Genomic DNA, 27,937 nt, shown 5'->3' with positions numbered 1-27,937 from the left:
ATATCGTTTGAAAAGGACTAGACAAGGAGAACCTGTTCTTTCAAATTGGTATCTCCTTTGGCAAGGAGCTCGATGTCATCCATAGAATCAGCCATTGACGTTAACTAGCTGAAGTGGGACAAGCGTTGGTTCTGATATGGAACTTCCCCAAGCTTTCTTCAATGTTTCTATGCATCGTCGTTGTCAAGCCAGCATCCACGCCAATGGCGGACACAGACGAAACTGAATTTGTGAATTGACTTCTGACACCACATCTGTTCAAGGGCATGTCACGATGCCAAGTGTCAAATCATACATATTTCGATGTTATTCTGTCAACAGTTAAACAGTGATATCGTCAAATGAATGCCATCTGACAAGGAAATCTGTGGGCGATATATCTCGACTTTTCCCAAGGATTATGTGTGACCCAGCTCATATTTCCATAGCAGATACAATAGTTTTTAAAGCACTCAAAGTAAGTATAATGCAGCAGTAATATATTTAACACACATGCTGTTACAAATGTCGCGCGATAACTGCACACATGTTTGTGTTGACATATATCTGATGTTAAATTATTAATGAATGAATTGCAGGAGTAACTGGTATGATTGTTGTTTAACGCCTCACCCTGAACCAGGCAATCCAGTGATGAACATCAAGAGCATCGATCCACGCAATATGGAATATATGACAGCAGGCCATATCGCCCCATCCCGTTAGCCGCAGCTTACGACAAACAATCGTTGAAGAACTATTTTACCCGGATCTACTGGCATCACTCTGGACAATATACACTCGTGAGCAATGTAATTGTATACGGATGAGCGCGTAAATCTGGTATCAATCAGTCAATAGGCTTGTCCTTTATTGAGTTCAGGGGCGGTGGGGTAGCCTAGTGGTTAAAGCATTGGCTCGTCACGCCGAAGACCCGGGTTCGAATCCCAACATGGGTACAATGTGTGAAGCCCATTTCTGGTGTTCCCCGCAGTGATGTTGCTGGAATATTGCTAAAAGCGGCGTAAATCCAAACTCAGTCAGTCAGTTATTGAGTCCACAGAAATGTTAATCATCGGACGAGCGATATATGTAGTTTTGGTGACGTGAACGTATTACATGTAACGTTAAAAGAAATAGTTGAGTAGTGATACTGCGTTATTTTTTTTTAAAGTATTACAAGATTTTCATTTCCACGCTTAATGATTATGCTTATGTGATAAGCTAATGGTATCACTGTCTTTGGCACAAAGAAACTTTAACCAACAGGAAAGATCACGTCGATCAAATAGGAATCACTTCAGTGTTTTCTTATTTAGGCGCACATTGTTTCCAGTGTTACATTTAACACGGTAGCACAGCTCTACATTAAAAACACAGTTTATTTAGGTTAATTCTGCCCTGACGTAAATGACCTGCTTGGTGTAAACGGAAATATATAGAGTTGTGACAACATTGACCTGAAGAACACAAATCTTTGAATAAAGCCAGACATTTATCCCTTGCTTTTTCTTAAATTAGTCACAAGAAACGGCACATGCATTTTCAGCAGTTCATAGCTTGAATAATCTTTAAATCGTCTTCTCTAAGTTGACATTAGTAATCTATTCATACAGTGTTTATCAATGGGAAACAAAACACCCAAACAAACAAACAAACTAACATTACTTACTCACAATACCGCATCATAACAGGTGTATATTATGTAAGAAATAGTGCACAAGAAAATCATACAGAGTGACTCTATTGTACATCTCAAAGTTCAATAGATTTTGTATGTTACATGAGTGGCTGGGAATAGTAACATCATGATAAGGCAATGGAAAAATTGACATTAGTTTGATGTCACATTATATAAAGTATTCCCAGAAATTATTGAGGCAGTTCTTTCGGCAAACATCTAATACATTTGTATAAACTATAGAAGTTTTACCGAAATGAATATGTTGAGATATTATTCTCCTTAAGTCTAAGTGTTTTTTCATGAAGAAGAAGAAGTGTATTCGTATTCGCCTCGTGGCCAAAAGTACAAATATGTATATATATATATGATTTCAGTGCGTATGGACATCGAAGTGATCATTTACATAAAATACAAATTAGACTGGTAGATTTCGTTTAAAAAAGATCGCAAAATTTTTTAAGCATTCTAAATTTTGCGAAGACATGCAGAAATGGTGATGAGCTTAATTTACTTTGCCATATTTGATACTGAATATATTTACATATCTGTTTAAAACATTGCATAAAACCAGTTAAAAAGGTACGAACATGTGACATCCAATTGACACCACATTGGTCGTCATATGACTTAAGCATTAAATAACCTTCCCATGGATAGTGATTAGTTGTCCAATATTTAATGCATCTGTAAAAATAGTTAATACATAGCTATGATCTTCCAACTTCACCAGGTACAGCGGTACTGGAGACAAATTTACTGAAACCAAGATATTTCTTAAAGAAAGAGCTGTGTATCTTTTCAATATTATCTCTCACCGTAAATCCTCATATTTAAGAACCATATAAAAGTATTGGATCTATTTTGGTATCAAATATTTGAGTAATTGTATTCAGTGGGATTAAAGGATATTTCTTAATAAGCTGACAAATGTGAAAACAGGCCTTTTTAGCTTGAAGGGCTAACGTTTCACATGCCTTTGGCCACACAAGTCTTGATGAGACGATTATACCTAAATATTTATAATATGATACAACATTAACCTTTACTCCACTATACGTCCATTTTTCAGTGTATTTAACATAGCCTCCATTTCTAAACACGACAATACATGATTCATTCAAGTTTACTTGTAAACCCCATTTATCACAATACATTCTTAGCAAATCAAGTTTCTTCTGCAAACAAATAACAGTGTCATCTAATAATCATCAGCAAACACAAGTAATAGGATATCATCAGTTCCATCTCACACAAAAACCCCTTAATCCAAAGGTTTTAAACTCTTCAATTAATTCATTAATAAAAAAGAAAAAGAGGACAGGGCTAAGAACACAACCCTGGCGAACTCCAGATGAGGTTGTAAATACTTCAGTTTTAAGGTTACCGACTCTAACACAAGCAGGAAATAGTGAAAATATATTAAATTATTTGCAGAGCCAAAAATAATATATACTCACACGCAAAAGAAACGCAAGTTTCTTACTCAAAGGAGGAATTAAACTCAGACCCCTCAAATTATAACAACGTTGGTAAATAATGATGGTTGATGGTGTTATTTACATTTTCTGTTGCGTTTTGCAAAGCCAGTGTGGGAACAGAAGAAAAAAACGAATTGCCCGAACGCACCGCTTCAATGGCGATGTGGGCATCATGCACACTTTCCTCATGCAATCAAACATGCACGAGTTGTCACCATCTTCAGTGGGTATAAAACTGAGCCAAAATCTTTGGCCAGTCACTCTTTGATCAACAATGCCACGTTTAAATCAACTTGAGAGGAACCAGGCTATCGGACGGTTGGAAGCTGGAGAGTCTGTCCAAGATGTTGCCCGTCACTTTAATGTCAACATAACCACGATCTACCGTTTCCATCATCGATACAACCCAACGCAGACTACAGATGACCTTCCCCGAAGCGGCCGACCTAGGGTCACCACCCCTAAACAAGATCGACACATTACACGTCAACACCAGCGAGATCCTTTCCTGACAGCAAGCCAGACTGCTCGAGACACCATAGGAACGCATAATCGACGCATCAGCCGTGACACTGTCATCCGACGCCTGCATTCCAAGAACCTACGATGTCGCCGACCAGCACGTCGTCCTGTCCTCCAACCACGGCATCGACAAGCACGACTTCAGTGGGCACAGGGTCATCAAAACTGGCGTCAACGTGAATGGAGACGTGTCATATTCACTGATGAGAGTCGGCTTTGTGTGTCACATGCAGATGGAAGGGTCAGAGTTTGGCGACGTCAAGGAGATCGTTTTGCTGACAGAAATGTTTTGGAAAGGGATGCATGGGGTGGACCTAGTGTCATGATTGTGGACCGGAATTCGAGACTTGGACCAATGTGCTTCCAGAATGTGGGTCAAGGTCGAGGACATGGGGTCACAGTTCAGCGTTACATTGACCAAGTCATCACACCCCATGTTGTTCCATTTTTCGCCCAACATCGTAACCACCTTTCCAGCAGGATAACGCTCGTCCACATGTTGCAAGAGTTACCATGAACCTTCTTCAACAACACAACATCCGTGTCCTGCCGTGGCCAGCTCTCAGCCCTGACCTGAACTCCATCGAGCACTTGTGGGATGAGGTTCAAAGGCGCCTGAATGAAGTGCGACCAGTGCCTACAACTGCTGATGAACTTCGTACAGCTGTTCTGGATGTGTGCAGGAGGATCACCAGAGCCTTTACAAATCGTCTGATCCACTCCATGTACAGGAGATGTGTTGCAGTGATCAATGCTAATGGTGGCCACACCAGGTATTGAATGACGTCATGGCAATTGACTAAAATATGCGCAACTCTTTTGCTGTCACAAAATGTAATGACGTCATCTGTTTTTGTTGCCAATCAACTGTTCTTGCTCAAATTTCTGTATATCTGACGCTGTTGGTATTTGTATTCTATACTGTTAAAAAATTAGTACATATATACTTTATACTAGACTTACGTTTCTTTTGCGTGTTAGTTTATATTAGGACATTTAAAAGGCAGACACATCAGATTCAGAACAGGGGAAACAAAGTAGCTACTCATTAAAAGCCTCCATACTCCACAATTACCACCATTCCTTCCTCTCCACGTCCTGACGTACCACTTAATGACCTATCAACCAAACACTGGGCTTTGATATCAGGTGACAAAGTACATAAACACTGTCAAGGATACTTACAGTTGCCCGGTATAATTCCAAACGTCTGGAACTCTGGAGATATGTTGTATGACAGACAAACATTTCACATGCCATTTCAACACGTGTTTAATATGTATACATATTCTCGTCATTTGGATCATTTTCAAACCCTTTTGAAGTATGGTAATTTCTATTATCATTTATTTCAAACCTATCTACAACTGATCAAATACATTTTAATCTTTCGTTATGTTTATTATATATATGGAAATACTTCACTTTAGCCACGCATTCCAAACATGCGGCACATAAATTCATACTTACACATGCCAATATAATTTGCCATGGTGATGTTAAATTGCAAACTTGTTGGCACACATTGAAAAGCACTATGTCGTGCAGTGTTGTTAAGCGCCATGTGGGTGACATGTTAAATAAATGTCTGATGCTGCTTTTTAGGTTTACTCTCTCAAAATGAGTTTGAGTTTGCAACAGAAAGGATCTAAAAGGATCTTAATTTTGGCTAACCAATTCCAACGGCGGATCAGCATGCGTCCCCATCACACCTCTCTTCCGGGATCAGGTGGCTTTGGGACGTCTGTGCGTCGTCGCACTGTTGACGGTTGATAATGCCTGATCACGACTATAATATTTACAAGTTGCTGTGATGTAGAAGGGATCTTAATGACAGCGAATTTAAACAAGAAACATCATATAATTGTTGAAGACAATACACTGAGGCTCAGTTTGTTTCATGGTACCTATTTTCCATAAGTGTATCGTGTGTTTTGCTCTCAAATAATAATTGTTGATCACTGTAACAGCTGGCAACATTGCATTTCTAATGGAAAATAGTATAACAGGTTTCGGAATAGGTATGGCACATGTGCGTATAGTTTTACAGAAGTCAAGTGTTACACAAAGGAAACTTCTTTTCTGATCAATCTCCCTGAAAGTAATATACGTTGAATAGCGTCTTGTGTATAATGCACCACTTGGGCCGAAAAAATGAATATTTGTCAATACCTGTCACAGTTGAGCCACAGCGCTCGAGTCTCTCGTCAGAAGAACCCATCACTATGTCGAACGGCCGAGCCCACACTAGGGACTTAGAATGGAAATCTGATGATGCATTTGCGTACCAGCAGAATGCCAGGGCATTTCGAAAAGGAATCACCACCGATGAGGCCATGGGGTATTACTCACAATACTATCAACAGTATGAAGAGGTGAGTTACAACGATAACAAGTGATACTCCCTGTATTATAAACGCATCGGAGAAGTCACACAATGGAGAGATTGATTGAATTATTATCAGTTATGTACACTTAAAGCTAATGGGAATATGCATAATTTGCACTTAAGTGATCGCTTTCGATGTTTGCGGATGATGTCATTCTTATATAGCGATAGAAGCGACAAAACCTTTTCCGCATTCATACGAAATCTCTGCCCAAAGCAGAGTAGATTGTATAGTTTTGTCTACATCACGAGCAGCCATTTGTTTCAGCAGTATTATAGCTGCATGGTGTTGTTTGTAAGCAAATCGGGTCTGAACCAGACAATCCAGCGATTGTCACTATGAATCACCATGAAATAGTGATGATACCAGGTGTTCGCGAAAAGGTTAGCGTATCCTGCCCCACCGGTGACATATGCTAAGTCTAGACATTTGTTAACCTGAAATAATTCGGGAACGTATGGTATAAGTCAAAATAGAGAATTGCATTGGACATCACTTTTGTCACTGATGCATCAAATTTGGACATTTCCTCAACATGTCTACCTTCAAACTTCTTGAAATCTTTACTCAGGCCTTGAATGTTGTAACCTTGATCAAACAACTTCTGAGCAAGAGTGGCATGGCGCTCTTTGAAATCCCGATCAAAATAGCACGCTCGATTGTACATCAAAAGTGTTTAAAGTTGTAAACACCAAAAGCTGGAGCTGTTGGAATATTGCTCGCCATGGAAGGGAAGTTGACTATTGGAAAGATGAAATCATCCCTTTTGTCATACTGCTTTGTGTTTCTTTTGTCACTCTGAATCTTTATATATAGATCTAAAAATGCAACAGTTGAGGCGGTCTCACTTGCCTCCTTATTTCAAGTTCAGGTGGGTAAATCAGGAGGGCAATTGGCTATTTTGTGGTTATTGAACGATATTAATTCATCGATATACCGGAAGCTTAAGTTAACCATATAATAAATATAACATTGTTCTGATTTTGCCAACCCAAGCAGAAATTCTGCTTCAAGTGCATAAAGAAACAGATCCGCAAGTAAGGGAGCACAGTTGGTGCCCATCGGGATGCCTACTTCTTGGCGAAATGTTTTACCCCAAATTTATATATGAGAAAGTCCAGCATTTCACATATTGTTTTCTTGGTAAACTTCAAATGACATTTGCTTTCATTTTTGTCAAATTGTCCTGAACCTCTAAAGAAAGATATGTAGGTATATCTTTGTACATAACGTTTGTTTACAAAAGCCCCATGAATCAAGGAATGAAGTTTTTCCTTAAGTTCCTTATGTGGGATAGTGGTATACAATGTTGAAAAATCAAATGTTTTGACAGAACGGAACGCGGTCCGTTTCTCAAATCGTTAAAATGTAAGCAAATCCTTGAGTCTTTGAAAATCCACATGGTACTAATACCGCTTGCCTCGAAAATGTTCGGTGAATATCGAGAAAATCCTTCCTTGTTAGAATTAAGGATTATGGTTAATCTCTGGGATTTGGTGGTACATTTGCTGGAACCAGCAATAAATCTTTCCTTGTATGGAAATTTATACAGTTTGGGAATCAAGTACAAAAGAGGTTTTAGAGCCAAGCCAAACGTTGATAGCACCGTTGGCAAGTTTCTTCCCCAGTTTACATACTGGCCTTATATGTGGCATTATTTGATATGTCACGTATACCAAGCTCTTTGAGCAAACAATTTACGTAATGATGTTTCTTCAGGACTACAAAAACAATAAAATATTTAAGAATGATATTCTGATAAATGGAGACTTGATACTGTTGCAATAGTTTTTTCTCCTTAAATTGTCTCATTTGAAGTCATTTCCCAAATGAATGTATAGTTTATATTGAATAAAATCAAGCTGAAGTAGTTTCAGTTTCTTTTAATAACTGACACGAACTTGAAACCCAGATCAAGTTTGTTTAAGAGGTAACAGGGGCGGATAACTCTAAATCAAAGTGAACGAATCTGATACTGCCTGTATTTTGCGCTGCGCATTTATCAACGGAAGTCAATCAGTAAACTATCGATAGTCACACATACTATCGATGCTACGACAGTTTTCCGTTTCTACCGTCGACTAATTGCTATCGGAGACTCAACAAGTGCAATCCATCGATAGTTCGATGCATCGTTACAGCCCTAATTACAAATACATAACTTAAGAAAGATTGCTGTGGTTGATTCTTAGATATTCTTTAAAATATTTGATACACAAATTCAACCAATTTTACTTTATGGTACGGAGGTGGGGGTACGGGTTAGTCGTTATGAGAATATTGAAAAAGTTAATTTGCTCGCTTGTAAGAGATTTTTAAATATAGGCTTACAAACGCCTCATGTTATAATATATGGTGAATGTTGACGATATCCGTTGTATATAAACGCCTTATGTCGAGTTATTAAATATTGGTTAAAACCTATAGAAATACATTCTGGTAGAATACCGAAAAAATGTCACGTCATTATATACTCATGGAAACGAATAAGGGAACACATGGAAGTACAAGGTATGTATTGCACTGTGGGTGAAATTCTGGGAATGAATAAAGGAACACTTGTACTTTCGTGTGTTCCTTTGTTCGTTCCCATGAGTATATTTAGATAATGTTGGACAAAATAATTACGCTTCTCATATTCATAATAAACTTTTCTATACATGGATTTGGCTTTGCGTGGTTAGTACAAAGTGTTGGTAATAAGGTTAATTGTTTTAGATGTTTAAAAGATGTGTGTAAATATGGTTTTTCAATCATGGCATTGTACTCTTGACATCAGTTCACGCTACAATTTATAGAGAATATAAGAGTCTGTTAGAACCTGTAAAATATTTAAGTGTTATACATGAAATTAAATATCGTAATATTCTTATAAGAATTACGAGCAGGCTTATTAAGATTAACCACCGTAATATTGCAGGAATATTGCTAAATCGGCGTAAAACCCAACTTACTCACTCACACTTATTAGGATTAAAAATATCTGAAGGAAGATGGTTAAATATTGATGTATGTCTACGCACATGCCCTGTTTGTAAATTCGGTATAGAGGATGAATTCCATTTTCTTTTATTCTGAAGAAAGATTCCGTTATATTCCACATAATTGAATTTTTATATGTATATATATAACAAGAAATTTCTGAAATGTATATTTCAGAAATTTCTTGTTATATATGTACTACTGCACACTCGGTAATCTCAGCACATGTATGTATGTGTGGTTTGTGTGTGTGTGTGTGTGTGTGTGTGTGTGTGTGTGTGTGTATGGAAGAATGGATGGATGGATATTGTTTATGTAACATTTAATGTCACAGTAACTGGAACAGACCAGGGATGCATAGATATCCTTGTATATTGCCGTAGCAGCTGGTGCACGCTCTATCATCTAAACAACCTACCTCATATAACATAAAACCCAGCATATTCTGAAACGTGCAAGCGTTGGATAAAATATATGATAAGGGCATCAGCTGGGAAGGCACTTGCATCATGATAGCACCCTTTTCCTGCAGCACGTTCGGGCTACTTAGGTGGTTCAAATACAGACTGTTAAGTGTTGTAACTTTCATGTACTGTGCACAATCTCAAACTGAGGGATGCATTTATGTTTGCGAAAGATGCATTTTGGTTAGGGAATATACCCGTAACTGACCATTGAAAAAGAATCCTCTCGCTTCAGTTGGTGATTCGTTTTGATGAACCAACATGTATTTATTTGTAGGAATAACTATTTCTTTTTCTTTAGCTTATAAATTTTCTCGATTGTTACACTATCCATTATGTAGTCAGTATGTTTTTGCAAGGGGTTGCATACTACCAGAACTACCTCATATATTGTGTTGTCTACATCTTTTAGTGTTTCGTCTCCGCCATTCATCGACAACACACATTAGAGTAAATTAACTTTATATGTAGGCAATAACATAATCATGAATTTGTTACTAGAAAACCCATACGTGAGAGCGGTGACATACCTTGACGTTTCATGATGGAGTGAGGAAATTAAAAATGAAAGTGAGTCCACTATGTTGCGGATATATACACCATATCTCAGGTTCATGTTGTGAAATCAGGTATATGAAACACGACAGCTAGAACTCCTTCACAATATACACCTGAACAATGGTTGCCGGCTGTGACAGGTAGTGAAATCGATACGTTCATGTTGCCAATAATGTTACAGATGGCAAAATATCAAAAAGTACAAAAGACCTATAGTTGTATGTCCGTGAAGAAAAGCTGGTCGTATACCTGTGAAGAACAAGCTGGTGGTATACCTTCCCCTGTCATGTCCATTTGTGTTTAAATATGGAATTCTCTTGAGCTTCTAATCATAAACTAAGAAAAACCTTTAATAAAGACAACGTTAGAGGCACCTTAGTAAATTAAAGAATTTAGTGAGACGGACGTGTGATGATTTAGGGTGAAGCTGATTTCAAGAGCATCACGATGACCATACCTCCGTCTATTAGATACTTGCTTCTATTCGAGATCGGTACTCGCATCGCAAATACGGTATTCTCATCTTCAGTATATGACATTCCATATCAAATGTCATTGTCATGTCTACCTATGTCTTAGCTAAGATACATAGCGCTCACATACACGAACGAAAGCAAGCACCTCTATAGACCGCAATGGAGTAAATCCTTTGTCGCACTTTCGCGCACTCGTTACGATTATTGCGCACGAAAATTTAAATGAATGGTTTCTTTGTTCTTATATCAACAGCTGCGCCCTATTTTCGTTATCCAAATATCCAGAGGTTAATATTTGCAAGCCATCAATCATCTCAGTCGATCTCTCGTCTGTGAGCAGTGTCTTTGTTTAATCACGTGACATGTGACGGGTCGGGGATTCCCTACCTAAAGTAGTAACACACGTGAGCGCTATGTAACTCATGTATGTGAGCGCTATGTATCTAGAAACACCAATGGGTTCTACTAAAATGGAATGGATTTTCCGATTCTGCAATTCGAAATTATGCACTGAACTGGTACAAGTGTGCTCTATTACGTGTAAAATTGTTTTGAATTGAAAGTGTATCTGTTTATTAAAGGTTTTGATCAGTAAAAACAGAATGTGTATAAATTAGAGGTTTATAGAAAACTCGATTTCCGCATTAAAAAGCGGACAATTATTTCGGATTACCTACATGGTCACGTGATTCCTAATTTGCTACAGCTGTATGCATTGAATAATTTGGAATTGACAAAATGCAAAGAGACCAAGTATCATTGGCTGACAGTTCACTTTGCATATTCCAAGTGAATATAATTATAGAGAAATTTCACCTGGGAGACAAATTCAGTCAAGGTTATAATTGTTATACTTCCACTATATATTTTGATTTCGTATATACACAGTTTCTTTTTGTGGCTAGTATATTATATTGCTCTGTTAAGACACGTTTAGTTTGGAAATCGACACATAAAAATGAGGGCATAGCGTCCTTGTCCTCAGTCATTAAATCGGTTTGTCCTTGCAAATACGCATGAGTTCTTTCAGATCATACACCGTATCAACCTGTGCTTTCAAAGAATGATATTTCATTCCGCTACAAACAGGAAAATAGATACTGTTAAATCATCACAATCATTACCATTCATCGATATATACACATGAACATAAATTTAGCACCGCCTGAATTAAAGGGTGCTTTTAAACATTTAGGTCTAAACAGGCGATCACACTACATCATACTGGAATGCACATGCACAAACACATGCTCCACACAATATCTCAGAAGCATGTTGTATGTTCACGAGCAAAGATGCAAAGCACATTAGGATGTAAATTAAATTAATGTAGTATGTGTACTGCAGTTTTCTCAGCTGATTTAAAAGACGACAGTACTAAATAACTACTTTTCTTGACGTAGTTTTCAGAAGACACATGGTGACACGTCATTGGCATACATGACGCCGGGATGTCCTGTTATTATGTTATTATGTCATTATTATATTATGAAGAGGCACGCGGCCATCGGTGAAGTAAACGATTGTGCAAAACCTGGAACGCCGAGCAAGTCCAATAACCGTGACAACCGAGACCTAATTCTGGCAAGACGCACACACACGATTCATTCCGAAATACTGCGCTGGCAACAGAGAGTTCGACTCTCATTCTCCTGGCTAGCAGGGAGCTCCGATATGAACCCCGTCGCTTATTTGGTTTGCAACGCATGCAAAACACCATGTAGTGTTTTCGTACTGTTATATTCCATTAAAAAAGTAGGGGATATTTCATTTTGCGAGCATACCACTAGCCACTGCCAATGCATATGAGAGAAAGTAATATACAGTACAACCAGAAATTATTGAGAATTTAAAGATTGTACTTTTTTATTTGTTTCACTCATTACTCACGTATTAAATGTGAATATTAGCAGAACATAACTCCAGATTCAAAGATTCAGGTGAACAGTTAGTATTTTGTCAAGTCACCATGGGCAGCAATGCAGGCTTCAATGCGGCGGGGCATACTACTGATCAAAGAAGTTAGAAAGTCGTGGTCCATGCTGTCTCAATATCGGACCACCTCTTCTTTCATTTCAGCAATATTTGTCAGATTTTTCTTATTGACACTTTCCTTCATAAGTCCCCAAACATTTTCTATTGGATTTAGGTCAGGGCTATAGCTTGGCCAATCTAATAATGTCATAGTTTGGGTCCGAAACCAGGCCTGTGAATGCTTTGAATGATGTTTTGGGTCGTTGTCCTACTGGAAAATCCAAAAATTTCCATAGAATACGTGAGCAGATGGAAATAAATGTCCCTCGAGAATATCTGTGTACCACTCACTGTTCATATTCCTTTCAAATACACAGAGGGGCGTTGAACCTAACACAGATATGCCACCCCACACGTTTAATTTCGGACTTTACTTTGGGCGCTGATACAAGGTTTTTCAGTTTGTTTGGTCTAGAATTTCAGGAAACAATTAGGAAACAGCAACACTGAACTTTCATCTGAGTAAATCACATGTCCCAGTTAAAATTTCTATGCTGTAAGCACCAGTTCAACCTGGTTTCATGATCGGTGATGGAATTCCTCGACTTTTCTGCCAACCCATTGCATGCAGCTCAGTTCTAATTGTCTCCTTACAGACAGCCACAGTTCCTCTATCAATTATATCCAGCCTTAAGTTTTCTAAACTCTTTCGTTTGTTTTTAGAAACAAGAATACCAAGCCGCCTCCTGTCACCGACAGTCAATTGTCTGGGCCTACCTGCGCCTCCAAGGTGCTCAATGCCATATATCCATTTGCAATATTTTTCAAAACACGATAAACAGTGGACAAAGGGATGCCTGTTCTACTTGAAATCACTTTAGCTGATCTAATGTCCTTGTTATAATATTCTAAACTCAACTTCCTCTTCTCTAAATCATCCATACTGAGGATCACTGAAAATGTCGTCTGCTAGCAAGTAAACAAAGGGGGATAACTCTTCACAAACTTAACGGAGTTGTCTCTCTTGAATGAAACCAAGCACTTGATAGCTGGTCAAGGTTGTTTATACTAGAAATCCAATTAAACATATTCCTAAAATTCTAAATAATTTCTGGCCATACTATATATCCATACAGATGAAACCTTTCCAAAGGAATAGAATAAATTGTCACATTTTCCCTTAACTCTCTACTTCATCATCTGTTTCCTGCTTGGCTTCATCATTTGAGTTTTATCAGTCTTGTAAATCCATTATCCCCTACTTTTTTTGAATGGTATACACACACTGGCTGGTGGTGGGTTATATTTATTTATTTTGCCAAGCCTAGCAGACATTCCGATTCATTCGTCAAAAGAAACAGATGAACAAGGTGAGAAGTATAACTGGTTCCCACTGCCAATCACTCCCCTCCTAACTCACACACCCATCCGCCTCATTCACACATCAACCGCCTCACACATTGACTAACCCACAAACCTGCTTATCCACTTTGCCACACTGACTGACTGACTTGTTTCTTGCTCAAGGATCTCCGGCCAGGACGGTACAACGGTCCCCGGATTGCTGCTGATGCTGTTGCCCGCTACTACCCCCGGGACAGGAACCAGAAGAAGGTCATTGACATTGCCGCAGGGACGGGATTTGTTGCTGAGAATGTAAGCATTAATGTAGCGTTTGTAATGGTCAGGCATTCATGTATTTTAACTTGACGTACATCTGCAGCATTCCATGGATTTGTCGCTAGTTTATCTGTTTATACTTTTGCACACACACGAGCACGAACATGCACACTGGCATGTACACCAGCAAGCACACAAGCTGCAGGCACACACTAACACACTCACATCCATATTGTCCTGTTGACAGCTGCTTGACATTGAACATTGATTACATACTTTGATAAATACATTTAATTGAACATACCAACTGGTGCTTTATTACTGTAGATATATCATGTATATATAGAATGTAATGTTTTTTTAATCAAACTTGTCGTTTGCACGTTTGTTGAAGTGAAGAATCCATTCCAATTCGCTTTTTAATCTCGAGTCTCCATGTGTGTTTCGAAAGGTTAACCTACTAACGGAAATAAGTGGCCATTTGAAAAAACAGATTGAACGTATATAATACGTGTTTGTATAATATATATATTAACATGAAGGCACATATTCAAGTGTATTCTGGACAATCAAAGTATGCTTATTGTCCTTGGTTGTGCCAGCAGACCTGTATTCAGAAACAATTTCCCGTGCAATGTACGCTGAAGTCAGCAGCAATTAGTTTGTCATATGCATTTCTCTGGAGGTAATATTATACACGCCAACTTTTAAATGTCCTTTTACACCTAGTCATGCAAATTTCAGTCTGGGGGTAGCTCATCCAATCAGTATAACTGTATTGCTCAAGCTTATTTCCAAATAATATTGAAACACCGAATACAAGGTCAGGTGTGATTGTGTTTCAGTTGAAGGCACATGGCTTCATGCACGTGGACGCCCTTGAACCATCGACCAACATGATTGCTCGGGCCAAAGAGAAGGGCCTGTATCAAAAGATCTACGAAAACTTGTTAGGACAAGATCCTTTACCAATAGCAGCTGGTAAGCACGTATATTGGAGTGTGACTGATCACAATGTCATCTTTGTCTACTTCTAGATTGTGACGTAATATGCGATCAAACGCTTTCCCTTTCATGAGAATTTTCTGCTGATATTTAAGCCGACTGCGCGATTTCAGTGATATCATGAGCATGTGTCTATGAATCATTATGAAACGGTGTCCATACCAGGTGCTCGCGGCAAAAAGAGCGTAGCCTGCACAACCGTTGGCACCCGCCACATTCACATGCAGAGGCAAGTATATTGCACACATGGGAAAATAAAAATAAATAAGAGAAGAACTGGAACGTTTGACTGATGGAAACTTGACGTCACCCAATCGTGATACTCTTGAAATCAGCTTCACCCCCCAAATCATCTATTTCCTTACTAAATTTCTAATTTACTCAGGTGCTTCCAAAGTTGCCTTTTTAAGGGTTTTCTTGTATACATATTTTCTGTGGAAGCGGCAATGGGTGAGTGGGTTTGATCGCTGGCTATATGTGTGTTGGCGATGGGGGGCCTCATTCAGAGACTGTGGGTTCAAACCTGGATAAGACTCAACCCGGAAAAAACTCTAGAATCTGCACTTTGCAGACAAAGTGTATTCTCAACATAGCATATATTCACACTCCTAAAAACAACTGCCGTGGAATTACAATCAGTTCAATCAAGGACGAAATTCAACAATGATAGATTTCAACGCATTTGTACACATCTACACACACACACACACACACACACACACACATTGATGGATACAAATTATGATTATTATTACTATTGTTGTTGCTGCTGCTCTTCGGATGAAGACAAGGTACATAACCACATCTATACCACAGTCGTGGTATGTACCTCCTCACACCCCACATGGGTACACTGTGTGAAGCCTATTTCTGATGTCAAAAAGCGGCGTAAAACTGAACTCACTTTTCCTCACACTGAAGGGATATAGATTCCAGTCGGCTTTTACAGTACTATTGATGCCGCATCCCGAAGGCAGACATTAACACTGGTGAAATAAACACAGACCTTCCCTGTGTTGAGCCAGAGCTTTACCCAACCGATTGTTACAACGCCTCTCAATTTATTAAATTACTTTTTTATGTCGACAGATACGTACGACTGTGCAGTTATTTGCGGTGGGTTTGGAGAAGGCCATATTCCATGTTGTGGATTATATGAACTCCTCCGGATTACAAAACCAGGTAACAACCACAAAGTGACTAAACAAGGAAACACCCATATGAAAACATGCGTGGACTGCACATTTCACTCCTTCTCATATCGAATACAAGTATCAAACTATATCAAGGATACACATAAAAGTCATCTTTCATTTGTCATTTTCAGGCGGTGTGATATGCAATGTGATGAGAGAAGAATACTTAAATGAAGTGGAGGAATACAGAGAATGTCTCGAGCCAATGATGAACTCGTTAGAAAAAGCAGGAAGGTGGACATTGGTCTCACGTGACGTCGTTCCTGACTATTTTATTGACCTGCCAGGGATTGTATTCATGTACAATGTTAACTGAAATCTTGGTTAATAACGACCGTCATATGCCAATTAAATTTGATGTCAACATACTCAATAATAATGTATATCATTCAAAGGGCGTTTTATATGAAGTAATAAAAACTTCGTCCTCTGTTGAAAATTATTGGACCTTATCAATTAGGAAGTTAGTAAGCCAAACATGTTTGTATCATGCATTTGCCTGTTCTAACAAAAATGCGTCCTTGCGTACAATAAGGGCATATCAATGATGATACCGAGAACTATTGCTGAAATTAACTTGTTATGTGAGCTATGAAAACAAGCATTTTCAACCCGTGAAGATCCGGGATAGAATTGGTCTTCAGTACTCCATGCTTGTCGTAAGAGGCGACTAACGGGACCGGGTGGTTAGGGTCGCTGACTTGGCTGAGACATATCATCGTATCCCAATTGTGTAGAATGATGCCCACGCTGTTGATCACTGGATTGTCAGACGCCGCCATATAGCTGGAATGTTGCTGATTGCGGCGTTATACAACAAACAAACCAACCAACAAGCATTTTCTCACATAATCTTTAGTTCGACAATTTCAACGCTTTACGTTATTTGTATTTACCTATGTGCACTTACTTGTATAAACTGCATCAGCGTAAAACTTGGAAACATCCATATGTGAAACAGACTGGTGTATCCCACTCAGCACGTAACTGGATACATGCACATACTCACATCAAAAAGGAAACTACATGCAATGAGAAAAATACACATCACAATGAGCAAATAATGGAATTCTCCACCAGCTGGAACGTTACATAGGCACAATAACGATAAAATATAGAATGAGTCACCATGTGGACGGCAATGGGAAGACACTGAGTAATCCGACATGGTACGAGAGGCGAACTGAAATCACTGCCAATTGAATTCACAAACTATTTTTGCAATGCAATAATGCAATACCTTAGAGCTTGGTTTTTATAAGCTCCCCCACCCCACCCCACCCCCGGCCGAAGACTATGGCAACACTATAATAGAATCGTCTGATCTACTTATTTTCTTGGAAGCAGTTGTTGACAGTCACGCAACAGTTTGAAATTGGGAAAGATGTGGACGAGCCAGTGTTCCCATTTTCCGATCGAAATTTGAAGTGACAGTGGAGGAAAATACTTGATTGACTGTCGAATCTGAACCCTGCAGAATAGTAGAATAGAGCCTTTTTCTCAGTGTTGTAACTCATCAAGCACTGTTGATTTTAATGACCGGCGAGTTTCGACCATGACTTCACGTGCCTCTACCCCTGCAAGCGACAAAAGAGTGACAGTGCTGGCCTAACGCAATGATTTGTGTAAATGCGGGGAAGCTGGCAGAAAGCAGAATTCAGGTGGTTCAGTTTTTTACATGTACTTTTTGAACGATGCAACGGGACATGAGGGAGTATGAGTGGCATAAATTTGGACTAATAAAAACAAATACAGACACATTTGAACTGAGGTAGTACAAATGTCAACATTCATGATCCCTTTCGCTTCTGTAAGCTATTAGTACATCTGAATATTAATCTTCAAGCTGTTGCTACACACCTTACTTTGTATATTTCATTAAGTTCGTGTTCTATATGTTCCACCTTCATATATCCGTTCGTCAACCCGAACTTCAAAATCTGTATGATCAGCTACCTAAACCCTGCATCGTCATTGTCGATTTCAATGGGCATAAGCCTGTATGAGGAAGTACAAGTGTAAACAACAGGGGAAAGTTCTCGATTCTGTTTCCGATAGTTTATGTTTTTAATGATGATTCAAAGACTTATTTACATCCAGCCACTGGAACATATTCTGCCCTCGATCTATCCCTTGCAGACAGAAACCTGTACAATGAATTTGAAGGGAACTACAACTCACTTCCCAGCCATCCTTAAAGCTATATACTCAAGTGATGACCCACCTTAAGATTAAACATTACTTAGGCTAACTCGCTATTATATGAGAAGTTTTGTATTGACCACTTAAACATGATGTTTTCATGGATTCTTTGACGATCCTATACGGTTGATTTTACATGTATTAAATGCCATTACTGACGACACAATACCTATACATATTGGTAAACCATGGTTCAATAATGAATTCAATCAACCCAAATAGTGTAGTGATAAAGCAGAAATTAATCTAGATGAAGTTAACTAAGGTCAACTCTAATGCTCGACACACATCTAAACTTCTAAACAGCGTCAGTCTTGGAGGAATTATGTTTCCAAATTACATTCCCGTACGCCAATGTCAAAGGTGTGGAACATGATACGAAGGATAAAAGGCAAAAGTTGAAAATTTGAAGGACGGTGACAATTTATTAACTGATAAAGCTGACATTGCAAATAAACTTGGTGAAATTCTTCTTCATCAAAGTGTATCCCTGAGTAAACAATATCAGAGACAGCATGAGAAGGAATGAATACAATTTAATGCAGACAATGGTGAAGACAATAATGTGATATCTTTAACATTCTTTCTCGAGATCCTTTTGGAAATATTTGAGCAAATATGAACTTCAGAAAATTTCCTCTTTCGTGGCATAACGCCATTGTAGTCCCTTTTCCAAGGCCTGGTCGGGACCATACAGATCCTTCAAATTATAGACCCATATCTATAACCAGCTGTGTCTATAAAAACCATGGAATGAATGGCAAATAGATTAATCAAAACACTGTTGATAATTTAGTAGGACTGGAATATTTTTTTAAAATGTTTTTTCGCCCCTGGGCGAGATGTTTAAATATCGCTCTAAATTAGCTGAGTTAAGTCAAAATGAGTGGAAGTTTGTGTCATGATACATAAAAATATACTTTCATTCATTTACAACCTCCAAAACATGGAAAAAGATGTATTTTGAGTAAAAGTAAACATTCTAGCCCATGGGCCAAATGTTTTTTCGCCCATGGGCGAGATTTTTTAATATCGCTCTACATTAGCCGAATTAAGTCAAAATGATTTGAATTATTGTGACCTGATACGTATAAACATACATTCTTTCATTTACAACCACCAAAACATGAATTCCGAGCGAAACTATACATTCTCGCCGGCCCATGGGCGAACGAGTTTAAAGTTGGAGTTTTCGAAAGAAAAACTTTAAATTTTTTCATCTTTGGCCTATATTCATGACAACTGTATGTTTAATTTTGTCAAATCCCTTGTCAGAAAGTGGCCACAGTGCGGAGAGTTTCTGGAGTCCAGAATTAAATTGTGACGTGTTTATAGTAACTAAACAACATATATTATCACTTATGTTTGATGCTAAGAAAGCTTATGATACTACCTGGAAGCATTGCATGTAAAAGGATCTATTTGACTTTGGTCTTAGAGGTCGTGTGATTCATTTTATATGGGGCGGTGGGGTAACCTAGTAGTGAAAGGATTCGCACGTCACGGCAAAGATCAGGGTTCGCTTCCCTACATCGGTACAATGACGTATTGCTGGAATATTGCTAAAAGAGGCGTAAAAAATAAAACACACTGACTCAATAATGTTGTATTACAGTTATCAGCAGATAGCCAATTTCATTTGCGAGTGGGTTCAACACTGTCTGATCATTACAGTCTCACGTTGTTCCACAAAGGAAGTATAATGTCTGTCAGTTTATGAAGTATCAAAATCACAGCCATCCAAATGGTTTAAGTGATTCAGTAAAAGGATAGCTTTTCGTGGATGGTTTTGATAAACTGTGCATACAATGGTGAAGCAGTGTACAAATGGTTCTGAGTTATCTGAGTAGTCACCTTTGTAGAAGATATGAACCACACAAAGACCCAGAATTAAGTGGAGATGGTACGCCCATTAAAGATGTGAAAGAAGTGAAATGTCTCGGTATAATCTCTGACCAGCATTTAATCTTTCTGCCTCTTATCAAATGCTTATAGAATAAATGTCTGAAGGCACTTGATTTATTAAAAGTGGCGTGAAGATCAATATTTAATGTGAAGGCTGAGGACTTCATCGATGCTTTGCATTCAATTGATAGCAGGTAACTAAACATAGCAATTACAAAATGTACGAGGGGCGTTTATTAAAGATTTCCCCTGACCCACTTTGGACTTAGTGGAACGAAACTTGGCACAGTTATTAGTCAGTCAGACTACATAGCAACCACCAGGAGTTACAGACTTCTCCCATCGTTTTATACAACTATAAGACCTTGCTTGAAAAGGTCAGTAGGTTGCGTATAAAAAAAAAACATGACTTGACTTCCGAAATCAGTGTTTCATCATCTGGGAAGCGTGTTCCCTTAAAATATGACTTCATAGTTGGAAAGATATGGAAGTCAAATGGTGCATGGTGTGTGATAAGTCTGTCGAAAAAAATTGCCCCGGTTTTCTTGGCACATTACTGACTCGTTCCTGCTTCCTGGAAGCCTGGGAATCCATCGTGCAGACACCTTATGCATGTGCAAATTGTCCTGAATGATTCTTTCCACAGACCCTACACTGAACTTGACATCATGGGCTAACTGGCGAACAGTTATACGGCGATCTTCCAAAATGGCAGTCTCCACTTTACGGACAGTGTCTTCATCAATGGCTGAATGCGGTCGACCAGGAATGGAGCAGATTCCACAGATTCCCGACTTCATTTAAATTGGCGATGCCAGTGTTTAACTACGTCATACGATAAGGCATCATCCTCATAAGTTGCTTTCATTTAATAAAAGGTCTCTTTTGGCGTACGACCTTTCAAGTACAAAAACTTGATAACTGCTCGGTACTCAACTGGCTCCATTGTCACACCTTACTTCAATATAACGCTTGTCAAGGAAATAGCTTCAATAGTTCAATGCTGATTCCCAAATCTGAATCTGCAATGGAAATCGAGTGGATCATGACTGACTCAGAAAAGCCGTTCCTGACCATGGGGACAACGACAAGAACCGAATGTTTGCCACTCGAGAAAACCTAGAATATCTTTGAGCAGACATTATGTATGCAGATGGAACATTCTACTCTTCACTCCTGCAGACGTACCCCACAATTCAGAAGTACAAGGGACCATGTATTCTCTTGTATACATGCAACTCCCCAACAAGTCCCAGAGAGCCTACACAACAGCGTTCCAATTCCAGAAAATAGCAGAGACAGAGACAATTCACCTGAATTTCCAGCTGCAGATTCTTCAGCTATACATTGAAAGAACTGTTCCCAACGCTGCCCCAGCTGTCTTTGAGACAAAAATCAGTGGCTTCTACTTCCATTACGCCCAGTCTCTTTAGAGAAAGATTCAGCATCTTGGACTTGCATTATACCCAGTCTCTTTAGAGAACGATTCAGCATCTTGGACTTGCATTATGCCCAGTCTATTTAGAGAAAGATTCAGCATCTTGGACTTGGACACAAGAACACTTCAGAGAACTCGCCCAGATACGACCCTGAGACCCTCCCACTGGAACCTCTAGATCAAGTCCACAACGTCAGGTTAGAAGGCATTGCAGAAGCCCCACTGGATGAGAACAGTACGACGTTTATGCACTTGCTGAGTGGGAATAAATCTTGAGTTGTGTTTTAACAATTGAATGTTTCACTCATGTTACTCATTATTGTATACGCACGTACATTTTTAAATTACGTATCCAACAATATATTTGTTTGACAAGCATCCATCCAACAATATGTGTTCATCCATACCGCCAATAAACGTATTTTTAAATCTGTTACTGAGTTTGTCATTCATGTATTCGAATGTTGCAATTGGTACACTTATTAAACTTACTCTGGACAAAGTTTATCGACTCTACCATACCCAAATCACCTAATCCCAATCAATCATCCAGTCATAACATACCACATCACCTAATTAGTTTCCCGTTTTATCACTGTTTGTTAGTGAGTCACTCCTGTAAGAGGTCGATTCGACGGGGACAAGTATTCAAAAATTATTTAATGTTATTGTGGGAAAGATTTTGTAGCTTTTGTTAATTGTTGAAAATCAGAGATATCAACCTTATGATTTTGATCATGAGAAATCAACGTATGTTATTATGAATGTTTTCATGGCCTAATCATGGTGTATCATGTCTAAAAGCATGTAGAATATACAATTATTGGACCGTAAAGTAGAGCAGACACACACTACGTGAACATATTGTTACTATTGTGGCGATCCTATTCATTACGGTTCAACTTCGTGAAAACAGAGAAGCGACACACATATTACCATATATTCGTAGAAAGATCATATATGTCGTTTACAAAACACATCTCGCATGCTTAGACATGATAGCTAAGAGAAGGCTGGAACTAGTCCAAAGTTTCAGTTCTCGTAAGTTTGTTAGAAGGGAGTTTATACGATAGTAATCGTGATAGTATGTTTAAGAAACATTGATTCAAAGCTTCAGCACCCAGGTCTTAGAGGGAATGCTGAACTATCTTAAGGTTTACCACAGATAGATAGTCTGCACGGATACAAATCATGACTGAAACATATTTAGGAGATAAACGTACTGTGTTTGAACATTAGATGAATGTTAGGCCGAATTGATAGTCTCTAAATTTCATCTGAAACTTCACGCGTAGTCCACAACCGATTTATACTCGAATTGAACTCGTCTGTGAAGGGAGTGGTAGGTGCCGTCCGTATTTTTAAAATATTGCAACATAAAAATATTCTGTCCAAAGAAAACAAACAACTATTTAATCAATGTAATAATGTAATACCTAAGAGCCTGTTTCGTTATAAGCCCACTCACACACGACCGAAACCAGCCTATTGTTTTGTGTGCTGTGGTACTGTACCCCCTGGCAACACTATAATAGAATCGTTTGACCTACTCTCAAGTAGTTGTTGACAGTTACGCAACAGTTTGAAAAGTGGAAAGAGTGAGTGAGTGAGTTTAGTTTTACGCCATTTTTAACAATATTCCAGCAATATCTGGGACACCAGACATGGGCTTCACACAAGCGGACGAGCCCGTGTCTAAATGTTGCGAAAGATTGAAAATTGAAGTGGCAGTGGAGGACTTATATCTCATGTTGTGTAAACAAATATACCGTTTACCAGGCAAATCTTACGAACGTCTTGTTGATAAGTTAGATATTGTTTGTTTATGGTTGGGGCTGTACATTGTAATTGAGTTTGAATATTCTTATAATAGAAGGTAATAATGATATTGAGGTTCCCTAATAATTGTGGAGGAAAAAATAATATAATTGTATTTTCGAGTTTTAATTAATGTTTTATTATTAACATTTCCATCACGTCTGTTGTGTTGATGTCAGCCATGTTGGTGGTCAAGCCAAAGTAGTGTGGCAGCTTTGTATGCGTGCACAGTGAAACGGTCATAAAAAACGCATTTTCAATCCAAATTGATAGTGTGTAATTTTATTGAATGTCAAATCGAATTCGAGTGTTTCGCGTACTCATGGTAGAATGGGAAATGACTGATAATATTACAGACGTGATAACAGAAAATATAATATAACTGTACATGTACATCACAGATAAACGCTGACAGTAAATGTCATCTATGAGCTAATTTCGGGCATCATTAGTGTTCATCATTGCATTCCCATATACTAGTAATCCACTAATACACGATAGGGAACAGCTAACTTACTGTGTTTTTGCTCTGGCATTGAGTGTCCATTGCTGTGTACTGTCTATCCCCAGCTAACCTAAACCAGCGATCGTCCTGATGGTTATAGCGTTGTTTAGGACCAGGTCGTATTCATGTGCTCGGAACTATGCACAGACACCCTTACCCTTTTCTCCATGACCATGTGTGTGAAAAGATACATGGTTACATCAAGACGAGTGCCAATGTTACCTGCAAGCAGTCAGTGTAAAGGAATGTTGGTTTCCAACCGCAGAGCACGCGTCAAAATGCCTCAGTGTTTAACACACTGGCATCGTGGTAAATGGTACTTTTGCACCCCAATTTATGAGACAGAATTAAAACAAAGCGGGTAAGGGTCACATGCATCCCCAACGTCTATCCCCAAACCTGTCATTCAACAGAACCAAGAGTTTTCGACAGTGAGTAGCTTCATAACTGTAAACATAGGATGTGTCTGGTGGCTATGACTACCATAAATGACTCATTTTTATTGGTAGAGCGAACTTGAGCCCTAGTAAATACAGAAAAAGAAAGTCAACAAACGTTGATCCAAAAAGTCCGTTGAGGAATGGACGGGATTCAAACCAACTGAATTTTAATTTAAGAAGTCTAATAATACAAACATCACTTAATGTGTTATCGGAGTTTCTAAAAATATTGAATATTGATTATTGACATCATAATAAACAATGGTTTTCTTGTACCTACATAAAATGTCAACGCCAGAGACAAGTAGATCTTCTAATAAAACACTTAATTCTCCAGTCATAAAGGCAACAATTTTACTGAAACATATACTGAACATTAGTGATGACGAAAAGGTGCTAGCGGTAAGTTCGTTCCTTCTTGTGTCTAATCAGAAGAATGTTGTCTTTGGTTAATGCCTCAACAATTGGTACATTTGAATGTATAGTTAATTACTTTTGCAAGTAATTCAATTCAACTTGTTTTAGGCTTCCGGAGAATGTTTGATCATAAACACCAGTAGGAAGAAGAAATAGAAAACTCGACTCTACACTTTACATATGCCCTTTACATGGTGAAAACAGTCTTCTGTATGTTCATGGATGATGTTACTGTTGCCTTCAAATCAATCAAGCAGTTTCTTATATTGGGTATTATTTCTTTATTGAAATCTTCATTTCTACCATATCAGTTTCGAAGCATCAAATTCACGTCCGATTTGATAAATCTGTACTTTTGGATAGTACAACCAGAGATAAATACTTCTCCTGTTAACTGCAAAATCAGCGGTATGCAAACAGTTAAATTACATCATGAAATCAAGAAGTAAACTTCCCATGGAGTGTACAAAATAATTGGTATTGTCATCAAATGTTACCGATTATTCATAGCATGTTCAATAGAAACGTATGATTGTAGACCATTTGGTCTGTGTGATGCTTAAACTGATATCATATGCTAATGTAATGAAATTTCAACTGCTACGCAATCCCTCTAATATAGGCAGTAAGACTACTACAGCATGTGTTTGTTATTTATTCTTCAAGACCATGGCTATCATTGTTTTATCACAGTGAGTGAGTGAGTTTAGTTTTTCGCCGCACTCAGCAATATTCCAGCTATATGGCGGCGGGTTTTATCACAGCAACTTAGATATAAATCATCAAAAGCACAATGCGTACGTATACATTGTATTCCGAGAAGAACACTCTCTTAATTTCTAGGAGAGGACACACACTTCTATTCGAATCGAACGCCGTGTATTCTGACTACTGTTGAAAGACCTAATGCACCTCAACACGGCAATATGACTTATTTCCGTGTATTCTTTGGATTTCACTATGACGCCATAAAAACCCTTCGTGGCAACACAAGCAGGTAAGAGATAGCCTGTATGAAATATGTCAAGTCTAAAATCCCTCCCCTCATACTCAATCTGTTTTCGTCAGGAAATTCTGAGCACATTTCATTAGTCGACACCGCTGCTTGTGGCAAAGCTGAGTACCAGTTAGGTGTTTGGATATAGTTAAACAAAACATTTATCCAGAGTTAATAATATTATGGAGAAATATAGCAACTCGTCCTTTTTGTAAACATTGAATTCAGCAGATTCTCAAACAAAGCACAAATCGTTTATATTTCAAATATTTATTTAAAAAATTGCACTGTCATGAGCATACAAAATAAATAGTCTTCTTCACACTGCAGTTGACAGTAACTCAGTAGTAGCCGATTCCTGAAACAAAAAAGATAGCTACATGTAAAACTGGGATTAATGGAAACGTAACATGGAAATGTTGAAAGTGCTTGCACGATAAACCAAACCAAGTAGTTCAAGTAGCTGACAACAGCTTTGAAGATGTTTATCAACTGAATTCAGCTTATTTGCGTAGAATAGTAATAAATACATGCAGGTATCATTTTGTAAAAGTGACCTTAAGTTTAAAATGGGATAACGGATGAAAAAAGAGACAGCATGTGTTGTGAAATACCTTTTCCTAGTCCGATTCCGTAGCCTCCAATTCCGTAGAGACCACCATAGCCTCCGAGTCCTCCATACAGACCTCCCATGCCGTATCCGTATTTGCCCCCTTATAGACCGACCATTCTTCCGTACACACCGCCATAGCCTCCGTAAAGACCTCCGTGCATTCCGCCCATTCCTCCATACAACCCAGCCATTCCATATGCTCCATACGGACCGGTTGGCTCAGCAAAGGCGGTAACAGCCAGGCAGGCAACAAGGACGGCGACTATCTTCATCATTTTGAGTATCTGTTCAGTAACATGAAAATCATCTTCAAGACAGGGAAAAAACATGTTATCATTACTCGTCTGGAGAATTTACTTCACGCCACTCCTAATGAATGATGTTATCAGTTTTGACAACTAAACATTCTTTACATATTCGCACTTTGATGAATTGGATCAATGTATGAAACAGGAGAGATGTGCAGCAGAAGAATGAAAACTTCAAAGTATACATATTTACCACAGCAAACCTTGAAACGGTACTTACAGTTTGGTGTTAACACGTATCTGTGTCTTAAGAGCAGATGAAAATAAGAGATGACAGAATACTTGTTCCCCTCCTATATATGTACCATTTGTGGACTATTTGTGATTGATGTAACCTTTATAATTTGATAGAGCAAGCATTTACCATTTCAACATCATTGAAATAACCATGTACTTTAATTAGGATAATTGCCTAATAAAACAGGTGTTTTTTGTCCTGAAACAAGCTACCCTTTTTGATTGATTGTTTTAAAGCCTATGCATTCGTTACTTATTGTGAATGGATGAACTTTTGTAAATTAAGATTTAGTAAAACAAAAAGTATGTCAAATTTCAAAATGCACTAAAAGTTGCTTTACAAACAAAACAAACAGATTTTAGTTATCCGGCAAGGAGAAGTGTTTATTCGATATAATAAACTCAAAATCAAAGAGATTTATTCCAAAATACATTGATACAGTGTAAATGTCATCTTAGTATACTATATAACAGACTTGTAAATTTTGGTCAAAACTTAATTTAATTTGTAGTTTGAGCAGAAGAGGAATAGTTTTTTTGGGTAGAAATTCAGTCCCATAACATTTTCATCAACATATTCTTTCATAAAGAATAGAAAAGGTTATGGTATTTGGAAAACTGTCAAAGGATAAAGCTTCTTCAATTATAGGTTGATTATATTGATGATTATAACTTTTCTGTAGCATCACATCTTATTTTCAAAATAGGGTGGTGCTTAATCAATGCACG

General features: G+C 38.2%; 1 protein-coding gene and 2 long non-coding RNA genes across 3 annotated transcripts; 1 reads left to right on the top strand and 2 right to left on the bottom strand.

The window, feature by feature from the left end:
- The first annotated feature begins 5,844 nt into the window (after window positions 1-5,844).
- Window positions 5,845-16,767, top strand: LOC124258436 (methyltransferase-like protein 27). Its single transcript, XM_046692534.1, has 5 exons — window positions 5,845-6,038; window positions 14,035-14,163; window positions 14,973-15,108; window positions 16,222-16,314; window positions 16,460-16,767. Exons 1-5 carry the CDS (start codon window positions 5,889-5,891, stop codon window positions 16,642-16,644), a joined length of 693 nt encoding a protein of 230 aa, XP_046548490.1. The 5' UTR covers window positions 5,845-5,888; the 3' UTR covers window positions 16,645-16,767.
- On the bottom strand, window positions 6,054-27,072 carry LOC124258437. Its single transcript, XR_006893593.1, has 3 exons — window positions 27,060-27,072; window positions 7,951-7,953; window positions 6,054-6,389 (listed from the first exon to the last, which is right to left on the bottom strand). It is a non-coding gene; the product is annotated as an uncharacterized LOC124258437 (long non-coding RNA).
- LOC124258439 lies at window positions 26,305-26,757 on the bottom strand. Its single transcript, XR_006893594.1, has 2 exons — window positions 26,665-26,757; window positions 26,305-26,408 (listed from the first exon to the last, which is right to left on the bottom strand). It is a non-coding gene; the product is annotated as an uncharacterized LOC124258439 (long non-coding RNA).
- Window positions 27,073-27,937: the final 865 nt, after the last annotated feature.

This window comes from Haliotis rubra, unplaced genomic scaffold, assembly GCF_003918875.1.
Source record: "Haliotis rubra isolate DU_JTF1 unplaced genomic scaffold, ASM391887v1 Scf693, whole genome shotgun sequence".
Classification (NCBI taxonomy): Eukaryota; Metazoa; Mollusca; class Gastropoda; order Lepetellida; family Haliotidae; genus Haliotis; species Haliotis rubra.
This window is presented reverse-complemented; position numbering and strand designations above follow the sequence as displayed.

Excerpts from the sequence above, each read along its gene's own strand:
- LOC124258436 (XM_046692534.1), top strand. The coding sequence starts at position 5,889 with ATGTCGAACGGCCGAGCCCACACTAGGGACTTAGAATGGAAATCTGAT. Across the intron at positions 6,039-14,034 it reads ACTATCAACAGTATGAAGAG|GATCTCCGGCCAGGACGGTA; the intron begins GTGAGTTACAAC and ends TTCTTGCTCAAG. Across the intron at positions 15,109-16,221 it reads TCCTTTACCAATAGCAGCTG|ATACGTACGACTGTGCAGTT; the intron begins GTAAGCACGTAT and ends TTATGTCGACAG.